Below are 22,940 nucleotides of genomic sequence, written 5' to 3' on the forward strand. Positions count from 1 at the left end.
AGATCTTTTCACATATATCACTTTTCAAGTTTCATGTTAGGAACTGGACATCTGTGCCTTCTGGCTTTTATTGTTTGTTCTTATTCCACACTGAACTCTATAGTTAGCCACCTGACTTAGCAACACTCAAATCTCTTACCATTGTTATCCTTCCCAGGCTGCACCTCTTCTTGTTCGGTACCCAACAGGTTCGAGAATATGCTCTCTCTGTTCCCACCCTTGGGAGTGTTCGTGTGAATTTGCACCATCATTTATGGATTCCAACATTGGCTGATCCTTTGATACTGACATTCAGTCGTTTTACCTTCCATAGTCAGCTTCTTTCTTAGAGGGTATTTACAAATAGACATCACGGTGGCCTCTCTGATTTTATAAATAACATGTAAGGCTTTCTGTTAGCTGGCATTTGTTAGACTTCTTGCTATAAGTGACTTTGACCTCTGCAGCATCTCACCTTTTGATTGTTCTCTTTCTTTCGAGATTGTATGCTTCCATAGCATCTAGTAAACAGTTTCAGTTCTGCCCTTTACCAGTTGTTCTCCATTTATTTTATTCATTTTGTTGTTCTTGGCTCATCTGTCACTGTTCGAGAATATGCTTTCTCTGTTTCCACCCTTGGGAGGGTTTGTGGAATTTGCACCATCATTTATGGATTCCAACATTAGCTGATCCTTTAATACTGACATTCAGTCGTTTTATCTTCCATAGTCAGTTCTTCCCTCCTCTTTTTTTCATTCTGGGAGATTTCATTCACTTCTGTGGCTTCATTTGCCAACGATATACCAGTAAAACCCACTTTTGCAGCCCAGACCCCTCTCTGGAAGTACAGGTATTTCCAACAACCTATTGAATACTTCCAGCATGGAGGTCTGGGGCGCTTCAGTGTTGACATGTCAGCTTCTTAATATATATCCACTTCTCCCCAAACAAAAGATATAAAGAGTTGTTAAGTCTTTTCTATCTTCTCTACTACCTCCTCTTGCTTCTTTCTTAGTATATGAGCCTTTTTTCAAGTGTGTCTTGTCTCTCTGTTCTCTAATCTTTTCTCTATTCCACCACTAGAATTAACTAAGAAGGAAAATTAATTGTTTAAAAATCCTCAAGATCATTTAATTGCCTTTTGTGTAGATTGAAAAATCCAAGTTCCACACATGGTGTTTTCTACAATGGGGTAAAGATAAAAAAGTAAATGATCTTTTCTCAATTTTCAACGAGATTTTTTGTGTGTATTTTTTAAATATTTTAAGTATTTCTCTAGGTGTTTTAAAAAATTTATTAACTGCTACCATTTTGATTCTCATCTATCAGAGTGATATTTGAATTAGCTTAAACTTTTATACTGAGTATTTAAGTTACAAATGTCAGATTTCATGGGATTTGGCAGGCCTTTCACAATTTGACTCCCAACTTGTCAGCTTTATTCATGGCCATGGCTTACGTTAGTATCTTAACAAGAGAATTTGAGATTCTAATTTCTGACTCTCACTTGTTAATTGCAAGACATTGGGCAAGACACACATACCCTTTTGGATTTTGAGGATTACATGAAATGATGCATTTAAGTGTTAAGCTAAGCACCTGACACTTAGTAAACACTCAAGGAATGTTGCTGCTGTTTTGTTGTCTTGGCTGCTTTGTTCCTCAGCTTGATTATCTCACTGTACTCAAATGTGCAGGGTTGGTCGTGACCTTTTCCATACTACTCCCAGACCCTGGGATGCCTTACTTGTTCTGTCTACTCCTGTTACTTCAGAGATGACCTCTTCTAAGAAGTTTTCCTAGCATGTAGTCCTTTATCACCCCTCCCCTCCTTTACATAGACATTCCCCTACTGATCATACCTCTTTGGATCATGTATTTCATTACAATTTGTTTTCTGAGCTGTTGTCTTCACTGAACTTTAAAGCCCCTTTTAAGGGATAGGGATTAATTCTCAATATATTGGACCATTGTTACCTGCCCGGTCTTGCAGCTAACAGGTTTTCAGTTAGTAAACATAAATACTGTCTTCTAGATTATCTCCTTTAAACCCCTCAACCACTTTGTGTTAGATTAGCAATATCATCTGTTATTATCAGATAGGAAACTGAGTCTGGATGAGGTTAAATGATTTGCCCCAGGCCACATAGTTTCTCTAAGTGCTACAAGTCTAGAATTCCCCACATTTGTACTACTATTGTGTAGCTATCCTAATACATTTGTCTTTTATTTATAACTAGAGGCCTGGTGCATGAAAATTCATGCACTGGATGGGGGGGTGGGTCCCTCAGCCTGGCCTGCTCATAGTCTGGGAGCCCTCAGAGGCGGGAGGCGACCGGCCATCAGGGGAAGTCGACGCCCCATCACACCTCTGCTGCTGCCACTGCCAGCAGCACAAGCCTTGGCCGGCCCTGGTTACCTGAGCCTTGGGTGGCCCTGGGCGGCTGAGCAGCTGCCATCCAAGGCTTGCCTGTGCTTCGGGCCTGCCCTAGGCGGCTGAGCAGCCAACATCTGAGGCTTGCCTGTGCCTTGGGCCGGCCGTAGGTGGCTGGGCAGCTGACATCTGAGGTTTGCCTGCACCTCGGGCTGGCCCTGGGTGGCTGGGGGGCTGAGGGCGGGTCCAGCCACACCTACTCCTCCCCACACCCTGCAGGGCTGAAAGGACTGGGGGACTCTGGCAGGGCTGAGGGGACTCGGCGCCACCATCTTGTGGCTGTGGGTGCTGCCATCTTTGTGACGGTGTGATGGTCAATTTGCATATTACCACTTTATTAGATAGGATACTAGAAGATAGAATTTCTATTAGATAGATGCTATTAGATAGAATTTCATGGTGCATGAAATTCGTGCATGGGGGGCATGTCCCTCAGCCCAGCCTGCACCCACTCCAATCTGGGACCCCTCAGGATGTCCAACTGCAGGATCGGGCCTAAACCGGCAGTCGGACATCCCTCTCACAATTCGGGACTGCTGGCTCCTAACCCCTCTCCTGCCTGCCTGCCTGATTGCCCCTAACTGCCTCTGCCTGCCGGCCTCATCACCCCTAACTGCCTCTGCCTGTCGGTCTCATCACCCCCTAACCGCTCCCCTGCCAGCCTCAACGCCCCAACTGCCCTCCCCTGCCGGCCTGATCGCCCCCTAACTGCCCTCCCCAGCCAGCCTGATCGCCCCCTAACTGCCCTCCCCTGCTGGCCTGATCGCCCCCTAACTGCCCTCCCCTGCCGGCCTGATCGCCCCCTAACTGCCCTCCCCTGCCGGCCTGATCGCCCCCTAACTGCCCTCCCCTGCTGGCCTGTTCATCCTTTAACTGCTTGCTCCCCTACGCCGGCCTGATCTCACCCCCAACTGCTTGCTCCCTTGTGCTGGCCTGATCTTGCACCTACCTACTTGCTCCCTTGTGCTGGCTTGATCTCACCCCTAACTGCTTTTTCCCCCGCCGGCCTGATCACCCCTAACTGCTTGCCACCCTGCCGGCCTGATTGCCCCTAACTGCCTCTGCCTCGGCCCCCGCCACCCTGGCTTTGTCCTGAAGGAAGTCGGATGTCCAGAAGATGTCCGGCCCACCCAGTCTAATTAGCATAATACCCTTTTATTAGTATAGATAAGTAAAATAGCATTTAACTTATTAAAACTGTTTCCTGATTATTATCTTTGAAACAACTTTGCTTTACTTTTGCATTGTGTGCAGATGTCCAGAATTGGGATTCTGCTGATTCATGGTTATAAATTTGATCTAATGTTCTTTATACTGCTTAGCAAAATAATTGAATAAATAAATATATTTAACACATGGAAATTTTTATATAATTTATACATAATAAATAGGTAGTTGGAGTGCTTTGTACTTGAAAATATTAACTTTTCCCCCCAAAATTTATTCAGTAACTGTGTGTTTATATGTACATGAGATATCCCTTTTTTAGTCTTTATGTAAGGCTTGTTATTTTAAGAACATAATAACAACTTTGGATGACCTAATGATTTGTTATGGCTTTGTATTCACTGAGAAACACTCATTCTAATAAGTAGATAATTAAATACAAAGTATTGCATGTCATTAAGTTTATGAACAATTTAAAGCCAAATTTAGCAATGTACATAGTGATTCTGGAATTGTAATTGTGGTTTAGCTCAGTTACATCATAAATTCCAAGAATGAAAGACAGTTTCTTCTTTTAAAGAAAAAAGTATAAAGTTGAAGATGAGCAGTATTTATTGCCCCATTGTATAATGGGCTTTAAATTTAGTTCATGAGTTTGTTTTGTCTTAATGTTTTTGCTTTTAGATTTGCTTGTTTAAAATATACTCACCAGCATTTTTCTCATTACAGAGCTTAGTAATATTTTAAACCTCACCCCTGTAATAGTAATATTTGTGTTTTATTTTAGGGAAGCAATGCGGAATTATTTAAAAGAGCGAGGGGATCAAACAGTACTTATTCTTCACGCAAAAGTTGCACAGAAGTCATATGGAAATGAAAAAAGGTAAGATTATTATTTTCTGGTGGGTAGTTCATTGTAGCTGTCACATGAATTTGCAAATGATGTGTTAATATGCAAAAATTGTTTCTCGGGTTATTTGCAAGTACAAAATGAAAAGTAGGGATTTGTCTCTATTGAAGGAGAAACAAAGTGAGTTATGGCAGATTTAGTCGAGATCATCTGGTTGAATCCCTGATAATTACAAACTGTAATCTATAATTTTTCTTTGGGGCTTCACGATGTTCTATTTCTGGGATATATTAGCTTGTTCAAAAAAGTAGCTTTCCTTTTGGTGGTAAATGTAGTTTTATAAATAAACTAGAGGCCTGGTGCATGGATTTGTGCACCAGTGGGGTCCCTCGGCCTGCCCTGCGGGGATCGGGCTGAAACCGGCCCGGTACACAGATTCGTCCAGGGCGTGTCCGGCCAATCTCGCCCAGTCCTGATTGGGGCCAATCGGTCAGTGCTGGCTGGCCAAGGCAGGCCTGCGGTAGATTGGCCAGCTGGGGAGGGACCACAGGAGGGCTCCAGGGCCCCAGCAGTAAACTAACCTACTGGTCGGAGCATCTGCCCCCTGGTGGTCAGTGCACGTCATAGTGACTGAACAGTCGAACGAACGGTCGGACACTTATTAGGCTTTTATTATATAGGATTATTATTTAGGATGTGACCCTCAGTACCATTTTTTTAAAATATATTTTTATTGATTTCAGAGACGAAGGGAGAGGGAGTGATAGAAACATCAATGATGAGAGTGAATCATTGATCGGCTGCCTCCTGCATGCCCCCCACTGGGATTGAGCCTGCAACCCGGCATGTGCCCTTTACTGGAATCGAATCAGGCACCCTTCAGTCTGCAGACTGACGCTCTATCCACTGCACCAAACCAGCCAGGGCCTGAGTACCATTTTAAAAAGGAAAAGACTAAACAAACCCCTGAATTGAACTATGGAGTGATTATAAAGAAAAGAGCCCCCAGTCCTCTCCACCTTGCCCCTGTGCCTGTTCAGATGAAGGAAAAACAGCTCTGGCCAGTGTTGTTCAGTTGGTTGGTTGGGCATTGTCCCTTCTACCAAAAGGTTGCCAGTTTGATCCAGTCAGAGCACATATCCCTGTTGCAGCCAGATCCCTGGCTGGGGGCATGCAGGAGGCAGCTGATTGATGTTTCTCTCTCTCTTTTCCTTCCTCCCTCCCTCCCTCTCCCTCTCATTTCCTCTCTTTATAAAAAAAACAAAGAAATAAAAAATCTTAAAAAAAAGGAAAAACAACAAAGTTGAGTTAGTACTACGTAAATGTTGGTACTACAAAAATGGCTTATAAGTAAGATTGGCCAAAATTAAGTTACAACAAAGTGATCTTTATGTTTAGTACTTGTCACAGTATTTTATAAATTTCAGTATTTATGATGTATGATTGTGGACTTTGGTTGTTTGTTTTTTCACTTTATTCCTAGAATTTTCTTGTTAATAGTTTCTCTAGTCTTGTCTTTCAGACAGCATTTTTAAATTAAGCATTTCATGGACGAAAGGCTTGCTTATGGGGGAAGATGAAAGATTTTTTGAATTGGCTAGAAAGATATGAAACTAAAGTGGGAAAAGGAATGAAAACTCAGGTTTGGATGTTGGGTTGAAAGGAAGGGTGGAATCATAGATAAAGAAAATCTTAACATACGTATAAGAAGTGAATGTAAGTATATAATTAAATTAATTTACATGCTGGAAGAAAATTAAGGAGTCTCTTCCTTAAAGTTCTCTAAATCTGAGCTGAAAAGTAGGTGAAGCTATTTAATGATAATTTTGTCCTCAAAGAGGATGAACAAGTGAAAATAGTATTTAGGACTCATACTGCGAAGTGTTCTTGTATATCATCATTCAAGCTTGCTAAATTTCTGATTATTTTATCTTTCTTTACTAGTAGAACTAATCATCTGATTTACAGTAAATATTGGAAAAAGTTGGTATCTGCAGTTTGGGACATAAAGACCAAAGCAAGATAGTGGCTCCTTTTTTTATGAAGTTGTACTCGAAATTCAGAGAGAGAGATAGAGAATTTAAATTGAGTGTGAGCATAGCCGATCATCTGCTTTTTGGGTTTGGTGTTTTCTCTTTTTTTCTTTTTGCTTTTGGTTTGATTTTTCCTAAGCAAAACCTAGCAAGGCAATACCTTCATTATTTGAGATGAATCTCAAATTAGGCCAGTCTTGCACCTCACAATGAATCTCAGGAAGAAACAGTTTCCCAGTCTTGAGCCAGACATTGTTTTGGAAGTGCATTTACAAGTGTTTTTAAATTTTAATTCTCAGAATAGTCTTATAAATAGGTATATTATAATCCCCATTCTGTGAGTGAGTAAACTAGAAATCAAATACCAGGTTCACTTTGGAAATCCATGTAGCCAGGATTAGAACTCCTGGGTCTATAATTCCAAATGTCTCACTCTTTTTATTGCCCTAATTTCCATAGCCTTCCAGTTTGTGTTTGAGTGTTGGTTATTTACAACAGGGCTTGAGGATGAGGTTAAGATACCTAAAGACATCCATTTTGTAAATAAACTTTGCCTAGGATTATTCCTTTTACCATCAGCTGAGTGAGGCTGGGCTAGATCTAATGGAAATAAGATTAGACATATTTACTGTGTGGATACCAATTCAGGCAGTGCTGCTTTCCTTTCTCTGGATTTTTGAAGGTGCATTTTAGTACGATTGGATTCATTCACTCATTTCTTTATTTTTGATGACCTGTTAGGTGCCAGGTACTATGCAAAAGGATCTTTAGTGAGAATTTTAAAAGTTAGGATGTCATTTAATGCTATGATGGATAACAGGCCTAGTGGCAATAACAGAAGGGCAGAGCTACTCAAAAAATTACATCTAAGTCCAGATAACGTCCCTGTTTATTAGTCACTGTTAAAAGTATATGAGTAACAAGTTGTAGTGGCTTATCAAGTTAAAATCTTGATTTAAGGGTTATTTATTTTTATTGTGGTTGCCTTTATTTCCTATTATTTGGATATGGCCTCACCAATCTAAAACACCACTCAAAGGAAAGCTTGAAGAGCCTAAGCTTCTAGCCTCCAAAGAATGAAGGGAAAATGATGAAAAGACCTAGAGTAACTACTTTCCTATATTTTTACATGTTTGTACTAATGTTTCTTGAGTGGACATGTATTAGTTTTACAATAAAGGTGGAAACCAGTTAAAATTACTTTTTTTTTTTTAAAGTATTCATAGTAAGAAAACATTCATGCAGTCCAGCCTTCCTGGAAGAGGTCTGGTCCCTTACTCATTGAGAAGAGTGCACAGTGGGAAGAGGAAGATGTGCCTTCTTGCTTGTTGATCTAGATTTGGGCTTTTCTGAAAAGCTGCTAAGGCATAAAGCGTGAAATATCCTGGGGACATGACCACAGTCTCTTAGCATATAAAATAACTCGAGTGAAAGATGCTGGAAAAGTTTGGTCAGGAAATTCTTTAATTATAAATTGTTCAGACTAACTTTTGTGCCTGATAACAAAATTTGTTTGCTTAGCACATCTGGTATCCCATTTATGTTAGTAGTTAGTTTTACCTTTTCATGGGAGAAAGAAGAACTTTGCAAGTTGAAAAATAAACTTTTAAAGATTATTTTGTGTAGAGGATATTTTCCATTAAAGAAATGGGGATGCCATTTGATATTAACATTCCTTCAACTTTGTCAAGCAAAGTACTTAAGCAGTAATGAAGGTGATGGTGATGCTGTTGAGGCAGTAAAGCCATTTAGATAGAGTAGGACTCTGAAGTCATACTGAGAATGTGTTCATTGAGATAACTATGGCATGCAGACAGTTCCAAGGTGTTTTTTGTTTTGTTTGTTGCTTTTGAATTGAATAGTCACCAAAGGGTAATGATTCTGCAAAGGTGATCAGATAATGTAAATTATGTGCTTGGGTTTCATCTAACCTAACTTATTTTAAATACTGGGCTGAATAAAAAGACTTCTTTGAATCTGTAAGGTATTTTTCAGATCTTATTTCAGGATATAAGAGAAAAGTTGTTGAATCATTCTCTGAAGATGAAAATGGATTGAACTAGAAAATGAGTAAAATCATAAATGTGTTTATATCGCCACCAAGTGGCATAAAAAAGCAATGTTTGTCATAGGTGCTTAGAGCTACTGGGAAAGATTAGAAAATAAAGGCACATTGTTTCATAGAATATCCTTTCACAGCAGCTGTTAAACTCTGTTAGCTGGCCTCCTGATGGTCGAACTTTTTACTCGCTGAGTTTTTGGTATACATTAACAATCTATTCAAATTTTAAAAATGTATTTCACACCTCATTAGAAAGGTGTGTTTTAATCGTTAATTAGGGTCCCTCCCCCCACATCACCATTCCTTTAAATTCTACCCTCTTTTTGGTGCATAAACTTATCTTCTATTTTATTATGTTACTACTGAAGTTGTGGAAATGAAAGTTTGATTCATTAGCTGTTTTTAGGAGGTGTAATATTAGGATATTTTAAATATTTTTAAAATGACATCACATTTTAGAAATCTCTTTCGATTATATTGGATTTGCTGTTTTCACAATATTTTGGGATAGTTGTAGAGTTGGTTAAAAAAACAAGGCTAGCTCAAAGGCAGTTAAGAGTCTTTTTCTGTTTGTTTATTACGATTGAAAAAGCACTTTCAGTAAAGAACCTTGGTCAGTGCTTTGGGTGATAAAGAATGTCTTGCCTCCTGTCATTTTTTAGTTTCATGCCCTTTTATCACAGGACTTTTGAGAGAATCAGTACTACCTAGTCTTTTACAGGTTTTGCCCTCTTTATATTTTTCAGATGGGGAATATAAGTACTTTTTATGAAAACTTAATGGGATTTGACTACTATATTTGGTATGCTATACTAAAGCACAACGCTTTGAATTTTATAGCGGGTATACCAGTTTACTAAGAAGTCTTAACATTAATGTTCAGTAAAATACTAATAGGAGACGAGTTTCCAAAATTGATATTCCTGAGAGTATGTATGCCAGTTAGGTGTTTGAGTCTGTGCCATGGTAATCATTGGGCAGCTCTCAGCATTAGAGACCAGAGCGATTCCTGATGTGGACTCGAGTTGAGCCAACTCCAGAACTAGCCCAGCTAATTCAGGAATCCCTCTGACCTTGGAGTGACCTGGAGCTGAGCCCACTGCCTCGCCTGTGACCTCTGTGTCCACTGTGAAAGTGTGCAGGCATGAAAGTTGCTCTGATGGTTTAGATAAATATGAGGAAACTCCAGAGGCTTCCCTCCTTACTCAGCTTGACTCCTAAAGGCCTACTTGATCTACTTACCCTTTATCTTTGGCTTCATCTGTTGTTCTCTCCTCCTCTTCCCTACTCCAGCCACTTGGTCTGTTTGTCAGACACCCATGACTGTAGGTTGTGACTCAAAATCACCTTCCTACAGAAGCTTTCCCCAGCCACTGGTCTTCGACATTTTAACTACCCTCTTTCCTGCTTTTCTCAGTCTCTCTCTCTCTCTCTCTCTCTCAGTACTTATCACCAGCTAACAGACTATATACATTCTTTTACTCATTTACCTTTTTAAAAAATTGTTTGTCTCTCCTATTAGAATGAGAGGTGCATCAGGACAGAAATTTTTGTCCTTTATTTTGAAACTACTATTTTTGCAGCACCTGGTACAATAAATAATTTGGTGAATTAACATTATTAAATAAGCCCAGCTCACTTCTTGTATAATATGTAGATTGCCTCTAAGTAGTCTTTGAAAGTTGAGCAAAAAGAAGGTGCCATCATATAGATATATATCTTTTTAATACTATTTTTATTGATTTCAGAGAGGAAGGGAGAGGGCGAGAGATATAGAAACATCAACGATGAGAGAGAATCATTGATTGCCTCCTGCTCGGCCCCCACTGGGGATCGAGACCACAACCCAGGCATGTGCCCTTGACTAGAATCGAACCTGGGACCTTTAAATCTCCAGGCTGACGCTCTATCCACTGAGACAACTGGCTAGGATGCCATCATATATTTTTATTCAATCAATATTGTAATAGGTATTGAGAGGGGAGCAAACAAGAATGTAATATTACTACTGGTAGGAAGGCCTGAGCACCAAATCCAGTCTACAGTGTCTGTGTATGCATGTACACACGTATGCAGGTATACAGTTTTCTTAAGTCTGCATATTGTTGGCTTACAAAGCATCATTTAGTGGCCACGTTCTAAAATTTGATTTCAGGGATCTATTGAACAATTGAAGGATGTGACCAACACTAGGCCCATATACCTGTGTTCAGCAGTGTGATTGGTATATACTCACAGGCTTGCCATTCCCTATTGCAGTGATGGCGAACCTTTTGAGCTCGGCATGTCAGCATTTTGAAAAACCCTAACTTAACTCTGGTGCTGTGTCACATGTAGAAATTTTTTGATATTTGCAACCATAGTAAAACAAAGACATATTTTTGATATTTTATATATTTAAATGCCATTTAACAAAGAAAAATCAACCAAAAAAATGAGTTCGCGTGTCACCTCTGGCATGCGTGTCATAGGTTCGCCATCACTGCCCTATTGTCTTGTCATCAGAGCCACACACCAGTAGTTAATTATAATTGTATTTAAGCTCTTGTTTTTCTTACAGTGGTTTTGAATTAAGAAAAATTTCCTATACTCATAACTACAAAAAGTGGGAATTACCATGAGGGCTAGGTAGTTCAAGAAAGAAGGGAGGGATCCTCCCTCTTTGGGTAATTAAATGATATTTTTACTTACTTATTGTACACCTGGTTCACCATTTACATTACTTATTTGGCTACTATTTGAGTTTCGGGCCCCTTGATAATCATGGCATAAATGTTTTAAAGTATGTACAAGTAAAAATATGTAATTGAGCAAAAGCAAATTATAACCTACACTAGAGGCCTGGTGCACGAATTTGTGCATGGGTGGGGTCCGGCCAGCCAGCCCTGATCAGGGGCTATAGGGCTCGACTGGCTGCGGGGAGGGGCCGAGGGCGGTTAGCAGGCCGGCCCCAACCCCTGGTCGAACTCCCAGTCGAGACAATTTGCATATTAGCTTTTATTATATAGGATAAGAACTAGATTGATGATCTGAACTATGTAAAAGATGGGGCTTGAGCTAGGCTTTGAAATAGATATTTTTTTAATTGCCAAAGAGAAGATTATAAGGATGTTACTCTAGGTGGGAAGAATTTGTGAGGACAGGTTTTTGGCAACTAGTGAAACAAAGGTATTGGAAGTCTTGAGAGTTGAAAAGATACAGTGTATTATTCTTTCACTTGTCCACATGCACCAGGTGTTGTGGGTTTAAGATATATAAGGCATAATAATTCAGTGATCATCCACTTTACTTTTACTTCTACTAGTTTTATTGCTATTTTGAAAGTCTCTACTTTGGCCATTGTTCTAATTCTATTTTATAGGTTAATTATATGATACTAGAGGCCCGGTGCATGAAATTCCTGCACTGGGGGGTGGGGTTCCCTCAGCCCAGCCTGCCCCTCTCACAGTCTGGGAGCCCTCAGTGGATGTCCTACTGATGGCCACAGTCTGGCAGCAGAGGCTCGGAGCAGGCGTCCTGTGTGTGTGTGTGTGTGTGTGTGTGTGTGTGTGTCTGTGTGTGTCTGTCTGCTAGGGCCTGCCCCCAGCCGCGCCACGTAGGCTCGAAGCAGTTGCCGTGTGTGTGTGTGTGTGTGTGTGTCTGTGCTGGGGGCCTGCCCCCAGCCACACCATGGAGGCTTGGAGCAGGAGCCCCTCTGTGTTGATCTCTCAGGCTCCTGGCCTCCATTGCATGTTGTACTCTCCCTTGAGTTATGGCCAGGATAGGGGTGCTGCTTGCAAGCCGGGCTTTCCTGCTCCCGGATCGCCATGGCGACCAGGGAGCAGGCCCAGCTGGGGGCTGTCCACAGGCCGGGCTTTCCCGCTGCCAGGTTTCCATGGCAACCGGGGAGCAGGCCCAGCTTGGAGCTGCCCGCAGAGTGGGCTTGCTCTCCTGCTCCCGGATCCCCATGGCGACCGGGGAGCAGGCCCAGCTGGGGGCTGCCTGCAGGCCAGGCTTTCCTGCTCCCGTTTCAGGCCCAGCTTGGGGCTGCCCGCAGGCCAGGCTTGCTTTCCTGCTCCCGGATCACCATGGCGACTGGGGAGCAGGGAAAGTTTGGGGCTGCCCGCAGGCCGGGCTTGCTTTCCTGCTCCCGGATCAAGCGCAGCTAGGGGCTGCCCTCAGACCAGGCTTGCTTTCCTGCTCCCGGATCAGGCGCAGCTGGGGTCTGCCTACAGGCCGCACTTTTCTACTTAGCGATGGCCGGATCACCACAGCAACCTAGGGCTCAGTGGCACTTTTCTGCTCTCCAATAGTCATAGGGTCCCGGCTGGGGGCAGGGCTTAGCAGTGCGGGGCTTAGGCGGCACGGGGGTCCCAGCTGGAGGCTCAGGTGGCACACAGGGGTCCCGGCTGGGGGCAGGGCTTATGCCCCGCTGCCCAGGGCTGCACATGGGGCCCAGATGGCAGCTTGCGCTGTCCCGCCCTGCCTGTAGTATAGGATAGAGGCCTGGTGCACGGGTCGGGGCCGGCTGGTTTGCCCTGAAAGTGTCCCAGATCAGGGTGGGGGTCCCGCTTGGGTGCCTGGGCAGCCTGGATGACGGGCTGATGGCTGTTTGCAGCTGGTCACACCCCTTCAGGGTGGGGGTCCCCACTGGGGTGCTTGGCCAGTCTGGGTGAGGGCCTGAGAGCTGTTTTCAGGCTGGAGGGCAACTTAAGCTCCCAGCCTTTCTTTTTTTTCTTTTTTTTTTTATTCTGGGATTTATTTACCTTCTATAGCTGTCTCTGGAGCTGAGAGCCAGCTCCAGCTCTGAGGGCTGAAAGCAGGTTCTGGGTCTGTTTGGCTCCTATAATTGAAACTCCGTTGCCATCACTGCAGCTGTAAGCTCTGAGGCCGAAGCTGGCTGAAAGCAGGTCTCTGGAGCTTGTTTAGCTTCTATAATTGCAACATAGTTGCTTAGACTGCAGCTCAGAGCCGGGCTGCGGCATGCGGGGAACCTTGGCTTCCTCCATCGCTGGAGCAAGCAAGCCTCCTGTTTGCTTCAACTGCGTGGCTGCCGGCTGCCATCTTGGTTGGCAGTTAATTTGCATATCCTGCTGATTAGTCAATGGGAAGTGTGTCAGGGTTATGGTCAATTTGCATGTTTCTCTTTTATTAGATAGGATAGTTAGGTGTAATATCCATACCAATAATGTCATTAATTAATACTACCTCATTTTGAGACCTATTTAGTAATTGCAGATCCTGTGGTGTGGTGTATTGTGTTTTGTAATATGTTAGAGTACATTAGATTTGCTGAACTTTAATAGTTCAGAACTCTAAACTGAGTGCATCACTCTACACAGGTGAGTCTTACCTGAACAAATGTAGTCTTAGTGGAAGTTTTGCTTCTAGTATCCTCATGTGACTATTTGCATTATAAAGGGCTTCATTAGGAGCTAACTTAGTGCAGTTCAATATGATTTTTATATTCTTACTAAAGGCCCAATGCACAAAATTCGTGCAAGAGTAGGCCTTCCTCCCCCCACTGCCAGCACTGGCTTTTCTCCAGCACCCAGGCTTCCCTTGCAGAGGGAAGTCCCTCCCACGCACTGCAGCCCCCTGATCAGTGGCCTAGGCCTCCCTCTTTGGGATGATTGTGGAACTCCCCTGATTGATCACCCCGCTGGCTGGTGACCTGGGCCTCTCTCTGTGGGGCAGTCATGGGGTGATGGCCAGCCCCTGACCAATCACATCACACCCGCCTTGGCTGGCCTGGCACCAGTGGGTGTCATAGTGTGGTCCCGGATGGTTGTCCGGGTGGTTGTTCACTGTTTGGCTGTTCGGTCAATTTGCATATTGCACTTTTATTATATAGGATGTTCAGACAAGAAAATGCATTTTTAAAATTGAATTGCATTGTTTTTGTTCAAATTGTTTCAGGTTTTTTTGCCCACCTCCTTGTGTGTATCTTATGGGCAGCGGATGGAAGAAAAAAAAAGAACAAATGGAGCGGGATGGTTGTTCTGAACAAGAATCTCAACCATGTGCATTTATTGGAATAGGAAATAGTGACCAAGAAATGCAGCAGCTGAACTTGGAAGGAAAGGTAAATTAAAACTGTTGATTCCCCATAAAGGCACCATGTACCAGAATCTAGTAGTGTCCTTATTTGTTTTTGTGGTAGTGATTCGTTCCTCCTCCCCACCCCGTTCTTTATTGTATACCTGGTTCACCATATACATTATATTACTTATTTGGCTACTATTTGAGTTTTCAGGCCCCCTGATAAGACATGATATAAATGTTTTAAAGTATGTACAAGTCAGCTATTGGTAGCAATCTCTTTAAAATATAAATCAGAACCAGAAATAAACTTTTCAAATGGCTATGGTCTAGTCATGATTCATGGCACTCAAGCTGTTGATATCTAATGGTGGCACTCAGCTTGCCAGCAGCTTTAGCGGGCTGTGAATCAGGTTTCCATTGGAAGTAATAAGTTTAGGAGTCTAATCACTCATCTGAGAGGGGTGTGATGCTCAAATGATAAATGCATAGTTCAATAGTATTTTACTCTGCTCTTTTAATCTTAGTCTTATGCTAGAAGCAAAATGATAGAGATAAATTCTTAGAGGCATTGACTTGGGTTATAAAGATCATAAATGTTTTCCCTCACCTCTTTGTGGAGCAGAACTATGCTATAGGCAAGCACAGCCACGATTAGCTTTAGTCATACTTTTAGGGATTTTTAAAAATTAATTTTCTGGGAATGAAACGTATGAATTAGTTTTACTAATTTTATGTTATAAATTTAAAGAGCTGTCATTTCAATCTGTACCTTTGGTATTCAAAAATAATTCTTTATTGACTTAGCATTTAACATTTGTTTTCCCTTGATATTAAAATTTAAAAAAATGGTTAGTTCTGATCTTAGTGACCACATAAATGTCTTTTAAAATAATGCATAAAAAGCTAGTTTGTCATTTAATATATTTTTATTGAGTGCCTTAATTGGCCCTAGGAGGGGTTGGAGGGCAGATTGAGGGTGGTGAGCTAGGGGATTTGTACTCTCAAATTCAGTTTTAGCCCTTTTATAGAGAACTAGAGGCTCAGTGCACGAATTTGTGCATGGGTTCTCCCCCCCCCCCCCGCCCCCAACTGCCTGGCTGGCAATCAGGGCCAATCGGCTTGGGGGAGGGACTGCAGGAGGTTGCCTGGCCACAGGAGGTTGGCTGTGGGAGCGCACTGACCACCAGGGGGCAGCTCCTGCTTTGAGCATCTGCCCCCTGGTGGTCAGTGCATGTCATAGCAACTGTCGGAATGGTCGCTTAGGCTTTTATATATATAGTTGAGCAATAAGAAGCCTCAATATCAGTTTTTTTTTTCACATTTGAGTCTTTTTATGTCATTTATATCTTTGTAATTTTTATCAGCAAGACTTGTCAACTATGTATTTCAAGTTAGGTTTACGATAAAACTTATTACAATAAAGGTTGTTGTTTCATCTTAAAAGAAAATAAAGCAGTATAAAGTATTTCTAAGTTATGACCCTTGAGCCAAAGTTAAGGATATATGTAAGTGGTGAATTTATTTAATAGGCCTAAATGTCTTACCTATTTTCCTCATATAGAAAGTCAGAGTTCTATGACGCAAGTTGTATCTCAACATTTGGTACTGTTATTAATTAGGTTAGACAGGTAGATATTGAGATGCCAGGGATTCTAGAGACCAGTGTATATAACCGTGTTAATTATTGCTTGCTTTAACTAATTTCAGCTTCCAGCAATTGTAAGGGAAGTAATGCCAACCAAACAGCATTCCCACTCACCTTTCCCAGAATCATGCGTAGTACATCTTGCCTTAACTTCTACCATTATGTTCTTTCCCTACGCCCTAGAAATTCGCAGAAGAGGAAAAGAATGCCTGAGAGCTTAAGCATTATTAGCATTTAAAAAACTTACTAATAGGGTAGCACAATGCCTATATGCTGAAATTATATGTTAATATTTAGTTTGAATGGAAAATGCTATTAGAGAAGTCTATATAAAGTAAGACTTGTCAAGAGTCAGTAGAAGGCATTCCAGGCAGAAAGAAGGACATAATCATGTGCTTGGGGCATTAAGGCATGAGAACGTGGTATGTTTGGGCCCAAGTAGGCAAAGATGGCCTGAGCAGTGGGATGCTGAACTTGAGAAAGAGGCACTTTGCTCCTGTCTCACTTAAATCACCACAATGCTTTTGCAGCATTAGATCAGTATTTCTTTTTCATTTCAGAGTAGATGTTTGACTTGTTTTTAAGTTAAACTGTGTACTATTTATAGAAAGCTTGATTATGTACCATTTTCTAGAATCTTGGTAGCTAATTTAGCTTTTTGGTATGATGAAACAAATGTAACTTTAGTTTTTATTTACTCACTTTCCTAAAGCCATAATGCTTTTTGAGTCAGTGACTTCTCCCCTTTTCTCTTACGGGATTTGACTAGTTTGTGGTCATTGGCCTTATATATTTTTTATAATAATAGTTCTAATAAAATTATCTCAGGTGTGATTGTGTGTGTGTGTGTGTGCATTCAAACTGCTTACTTTTGTAATTAGGGATGCATTTCCTTTCTTTCCAAGGATATATATGTGTGTTTGCCTTTTCCAAACAAAATAAAGCCCTTTGTGTGTAGTCCAACCTTCTCTACTCTTTTTTTGCCTTTCCTGTTTGCTAGTTTGTCTTATCATTTTTGCTAGGTTTCATTATTTTCTCTTTTCTGATATTGATAATATCCTTTAATGTTAACACTGTTTTCTCATATAGATCATATCCCTTAATGTTAGAAATCAAATTTTGCCATTACAATGTCATTGCCTTCATTTAGATACAAATTTCATTTTTGTTCCCTATGCCTGCTGCTTTAGTATATTGATACCCATATTCCTAGGCTTTGTCTTATATTTGCAGAATAATTCCAGAGGTTAGGCTTAATTTGACCATTCATGCTTTTTAAAGTATTTACACAAGGCTCCTGCCACAACATATTTGAATGCTTAGAGATCTTTGGGTGAAAGGATCAGTTTGAATGCAAATACTATGGGTTTTTTTATTTATTTTGTACTAGAGGCCTGGTACATGAATTCATGCACAGGTGGGGTCCCTCAGCCTGGCCGGCAATCGGGACCGATTGGGGCATCTTGCCCAGTCCGAATCAGGGCCGTGGGAGGCTGGCCACGGGAGGTTGGCCGGCCTTGGGAGGTTGGCTGTGGGAGCACACTGACCACCAGAGGGCAGCTTCTGTGTTGAGCATCTGCTCCTTGGTGGTCAGTGTGCATCTTAGCAACTGGTCGACCGGTTATTCCGGTAACGGTAGCTTAGGCTTTTATATATATACTAGAGGCTCGGTGCACAAAAATTTGTGCACTTGGGAAGGGGGGGTCCCTTAGCCTGGCCTGCGCCCATTCACAGTCCAGGACCCCTTGGGGGATGTCCATCTGTCGACTTAGGCCCACTCCCCGGGAGATCAGGCCTAAACTTGCAGTCAGACATCCTTCTGGCAGCCAGGGAGCCCTCAGGGGATGTCCAACTAAAGGCTTAGGCCCACAAGGGAGGTCTAAACCGTTAGTTGGACATTCTTAGTGCTGCCACGGAGGTGGGAGAGGCTCCTGCCACCACCACTGCGCTGGCCAGCCATGAGCCAGCTTCTGGCTGAGTGGCACAACCCATATGGAAGTGCACTGACCACCAGGGGGCAGCTCCTGCATTCAGTGTCTGCCCCTTGGTGGCCAGTGCGCATCATAGCAACTGGTCATTCTGCGTTCAGTCAATGTGTATAGCCTTTTATTACTATTATATAGGATGTCCCTATTTTCCCCCTTTTGCCTCCTCTACCCAGCTCTTGTCCCCCACTTCTCTCTGGCCATCACCATACTGTTGTCTGTCCATGGGTTGTGCATATATTTTCTTTGGCTAATCCCTTTTTTAAATTCACTTCTTTAAATTTTTATTTTCAGATAAGTGCTTATAACTGCACTATTATATATTTTTTATTATATCATTTAGAATTAAGATATTTTTAAATTGAATCCTTGTAAATTTTAGCACAATTTAATAAATTATGCTAGAAGCAATTAGATTTTTTCATGTAATGCAGATACATTTCAATTAATATTTTATTAATTTTTTAATATTTTAATTTGAAATAATCTCATACATGTAAAAAAAAACTATAAAATACTACAGCATATTATATGTACCCTTCACCCAGTTTCTTAGGTGTTAATAATTTAAACATAACCATTATACAACTAACAAAATTTGGAATATATTTTTCTTATAATCTCTTTAATGTTACTTAATCCATTTACTTTGTTTTTGTTAATCTTCACCCAAGGATATTTTTCCATCGAATTTTAGGGAGAGTGAACGGAAAGGGAGAGACACATTGATTGGTTGCCTCCTGCACATGCTTTGATAGGGACTGGGGATCAAGCCAGCAACTGAGGTACATGCCCTTGACTGGAATCGAACCTGGGACCCTTCAGTCCATGGGCTAATGCTCTATCCACTGAGCAAAACAGGCTGCAGCTTAATTCATTTACTTTTAATCTATATGTGTCTTTATATTTAAAGTGGGTTTTGTTTTTGATTCACCCTCATAATTTGTCCTTTAATTGGTGCATTTATGCCACTGACTTTCAAAGTGCTTATTGATAAGAGTTACCGCCATATCAGGCAGCTTCTGGGTCTTCTGGGTCACGCCCTGCCTTGCTGCCAGGGACCTGATCGCGTCCCCGGCGGCAAAGCAGGCTGGCTCCTGGGTCTTCTGGGGCTGCCCTGGATGGCGGTGGGCTGGCGGCTCACGCTGTCCTGCCCTGCCTGCAGTATGCAAATTAGCCACCATCTTTGTTGGTGTAGCAAAGGTACGGTCAATTACCATGTTTGTCTATTATTAGATAGGATAGACTAGAGGCCCGGTGCATGAAAATTCATGCACTGGATGGAGGTCCCTCAGCCCGGCCCGCCCCCTCTCACAGTTCTAGGGCCCTCACGGGTGGGAGGTGACCTGGTGATCAGGGGAAGGCCACACCCCATCACACCTCCACTGCTCCCACTGCCGGCAGCACAAGCCTCGGCCGGCCCTGGGTGGCTGGGGGATTCCAGAGGTAGGCGCACAGAGTAGCCAGGCCCACCTGCCTCTCCAGCGGAGCTGAGGGGACTGGGTGCCACCATCTTGTGGCTGTGGGTGCCGCTATCTTTGAGGGTGTGGCAGTCAATTAGCATATTCCTTCTTTATTGGCTGTGGGCGCCGCAATCTTTGTGATGGCGTGAGGGTAAATTAGCATATTCCCTCCTTATTGGCTGTGGCACCACCATCTTTGTGACGGTGTGAGGGTCAATTAGTATATTCTCTCTTTATTAGATAGGATTAGTATGATTAGCTTTGTATTCATTTTGTCTTCTGCAGAACACAGTCTCAAAGCTTTTACCACACTTTTGATTTATAAAAACGTAATTGAGTGTAAAATATTCAAGATGGCATCTAAAGATTTAAATATAACTTTGCTATTGAGAAGTAAAATAAATTATGGCATTATTTTGTTCTGCTACTAAAATTGCCTGTGAGTAAAATTCAAAGATTAAAACCCTAGAACGCATTTATTTATTTTTTAAATGAGTGACATTTGCCCTGCTTTTAAAAAGAAATACACAGCAGAGATAGTCATAGAAATGTGCTTAGCCTAATTTTAAAATAGAGCATTGATTTTTTTTTTAAAGTAGATAATTCAGATATTTTAAATACTTTAGCTTTGTTTGAGTATCATTTTACCTAGTTTGGAAAAGGTCATTAATTTAGTCCCTTCCCTAATTTACAGAGATCGGGGGAATAGGAGAGATTTTAGAATTCTCATACATGTTTGAAAAAGTAGCATTTTCAAGTGTCTTTGCTGTTTTACACGTGCTGTAACTCTTAATATTTTCTTTACAGAAAGACAGTAAGATTTCTTTTAGCTATAAAATTCTATTCTTAAAAATTACCACTAATACTGATAATTCTATGATATAGATGTAGAGTTATATAAAACAAAAAAAGACTAGTCTTTAAAATTGTTTTAGAGGGGGTAAAATAGTTCACAATGTTAGTATTTTATAGACTTGATAAGGAAGACTGTACTTTGTCATCAGAGATTAATTTCAGTAATTTTATAGTTGGTTTTATTCAGCCTTATTGAAATTACTTCATGTAAGCCTGATCAAACCTAGCCATGACCATACAGAGTTGTAGGTCCATAACCAACACGATTTTGGTGCTATTAAAACTTTCCTTTTCTTTCACAGAACTATTGCACAGCCAAAACATTGTACATATCTGATTCGGACAAGAGAAAGCATTTCATGTTGTCTGTAAAGATGTTCTATGGCAACAGTGATGACATTGGTGTGTTCCTCAGCAAGCGGATAAAAGTCATCTCCAAACCGTCCAAAAAGAAGCAGTCATTGAAAAATGCTGACTGTATGTATATACTTCAATTTTCTTTTGTCCCCAACTCCCACCATGAATTAAGATAAATTTTACTATTTTTAAATTAAAAATTGCGTTTTGATAGTCAATTCATTCTTTACTAATATTTTTGTGGCCCTCACTTTATCTTAAGATGTCACATTCATTAATTATTGCTGCTTTATTGTCTTTTTTTTTTTTTAATGCACAATACCTGGTCTGGGAATCAACTAGACTTGGTTTATCACTGCTCTCCAGAGACATTTAGAAAATAGGAGTTTTTTTCCCCTTTTGCTGTCACAGTGACTGCAGGGAGTGATTTAGCTTTGGGTGTCTTGGGCCAAGAGAGTCCCATTTCACAAAGTTGATTTACCAAGAATGTCAAAAGCGCCTCTTTGAGGGACACTGTAATATCAGATGGGCCTTGCAAGGCTGTCCTGAGAACCTACACAACATTTTTAACACGGTTCTCTGCCAGAGACTGCTGTCTCATCAGCAGAGTTTTAGATCCTCAAGAGATGAGTGCTGTCTGTTTGCATTAAACATTTCAACCCCTATGCCCGTTTTTCTTATTGTAACTTCTTCTTATGAAAACTTTCAAACTTAGTGAAAGGGAGAAAGTAGCATAAGGTGACCATCCACCTGGCCTCAGCAGGTTTTTATCAGTTGTTTCATTATCTCCATCACCACCAGCACTTCCTTCTCCAGTTGCGGGAATATTTAAATGTAAATCTTGAATGTCCTATCCTTTCAGCTACCATTTCTTCAGTAGTGACTAACAGATAACTTTCTTTTTCAACATTCTTACACCTAACAGAGTTGACCGTTCTTTGATGTAAAAGCCAAGCCATGTGCAGACTTATCACATTCTTCAGAAATATGGTTTTACAGTAGTGTTTTTGTTGTTTTTTAACAATTGACTTAACTGGATCCTAACAAAGATCATGCATTTTAATCTGTAAGTTTCTTCTCTCCCTCTCCAACCGTTTATTTCTTCCTTATCATTTATTTGTTAAGAGACGGGTCATTTTTCCTGTGGAATGTCCACATTCCAGATCTGGCCGATTACATATTTCTCTGTCTCATATTTTCCATAAATTGGTGGTTAGACCTCAAGGCTTTTATTTTAGATTTAGCTGGTCCTATATATGTTCATTCCTGTGGAATCAGAAGTCATATAATATCTGAACATCCCACTTCTTGTCATGTTAAGATTGATTATAGTAAATTGAGCTATTATTAGCCCAGCCTATCCATTACAAAGTTCTGAGAAGTCTTTAATCTGATGGTTTTAGTAGTAGTCATTGATAATGCTGCTTAAATCAAATAGTTCATCAAGGGCTGAAAAATGGTGACTTTTCTAATACTTTTACTCATCATTTCTGCATTTGCTAGCTGTTTGCTTCAAATGTAGTCAGTAGAAGAAAAGCAGGATAAATGCTTATTTACTAATTTGCAGACCAACAATATTCTTTGAAGGTGATAATGAGGTTTTAGGATTTTTGTTTTGTTTGCTTGCTCTTATTTTGTTTTGTTTTATTTTTATTATGAACTTACAGGTTTTTATATCCTATTGATTCTTTAGTTCACTCAGTAATTATTATTATTTATTTTATGGAATATTTCAAACATACTAGACAGAGCTGCATAATGAAATGAAACCTCCTGTGTTCTAACGTTAACCATGATTTTAACTTCATCTTCATTCTATACCCCACTCTACCCTCATTTTAGTTTGATGCAAATCCAAGACATTGTATCATCTATAAATATTTCTATGTGTCTCTGAAAGATGAAGTTTCTTGTTTTTTAATATAATCACCATGACATCACATGAAAATAAACATCCTATCTAATAAAAGAGTAATATGCAAATTGCCCATCACTCCAACACAAGATGGCCGCCCCCCATGTGGTCAAATATGGCCTGCAGGGGAGGGCAGTTGGGGGGGACCAGGCCAGCAGGGGTGGGCAGTTG

General features: G+C 41.1%; 1 protein-coding gene across 11 annotated transcripts in view; it reads left to right on the forward strand.

Moving 5' to 3' along the window:
• The window catches only part of RBPJ (recombination signal binding protein for immunoglobulin kappa J region), a 103,788-nt gene that overhangs the window by 64,905 nt on the left and 15,943 nt on the right, over positions 1 to 22,940 (forward strand). For all 11 annotated transcript variants that reach the window (XM_036330694.1, XM_036330684.1, XM_036330702.1 and 8 more), the window contains 3 exons: positions 4,368 to 4,463; positions 14,424 to 14,589; positions 20,800 to 20,974. In XM_036330694.1, coding sequence (XP_036186587.1) covers positions 4,368 to 4,463; positions 14,424 to 14,589; positions 20,800 to 20,974 — 437 coding nt within the window. The remainder of the gene's footprint in view (positions 1 to 4,367; positions 4,464 to 14,423; positions 14,590 to 20,799; positions 20,975 to 22,940) is intronic.

Source organism: Myotis myotis, unplaced genomic scaffold (assembly GCF_014108235.1).
Source record: "Myotis myotis isolate mMyoMyo1 unplaced genomic scaffold, mMyoMyo1.p scaffold_m19_p_1, whole genome shotgun sequence".
NCBI classification, from domain to species: Eukaryota; Metazoa; Chordata; class Mammalia; order Chiroptera; family Vespertilionidae; genus Myotis; species Myotis myotis.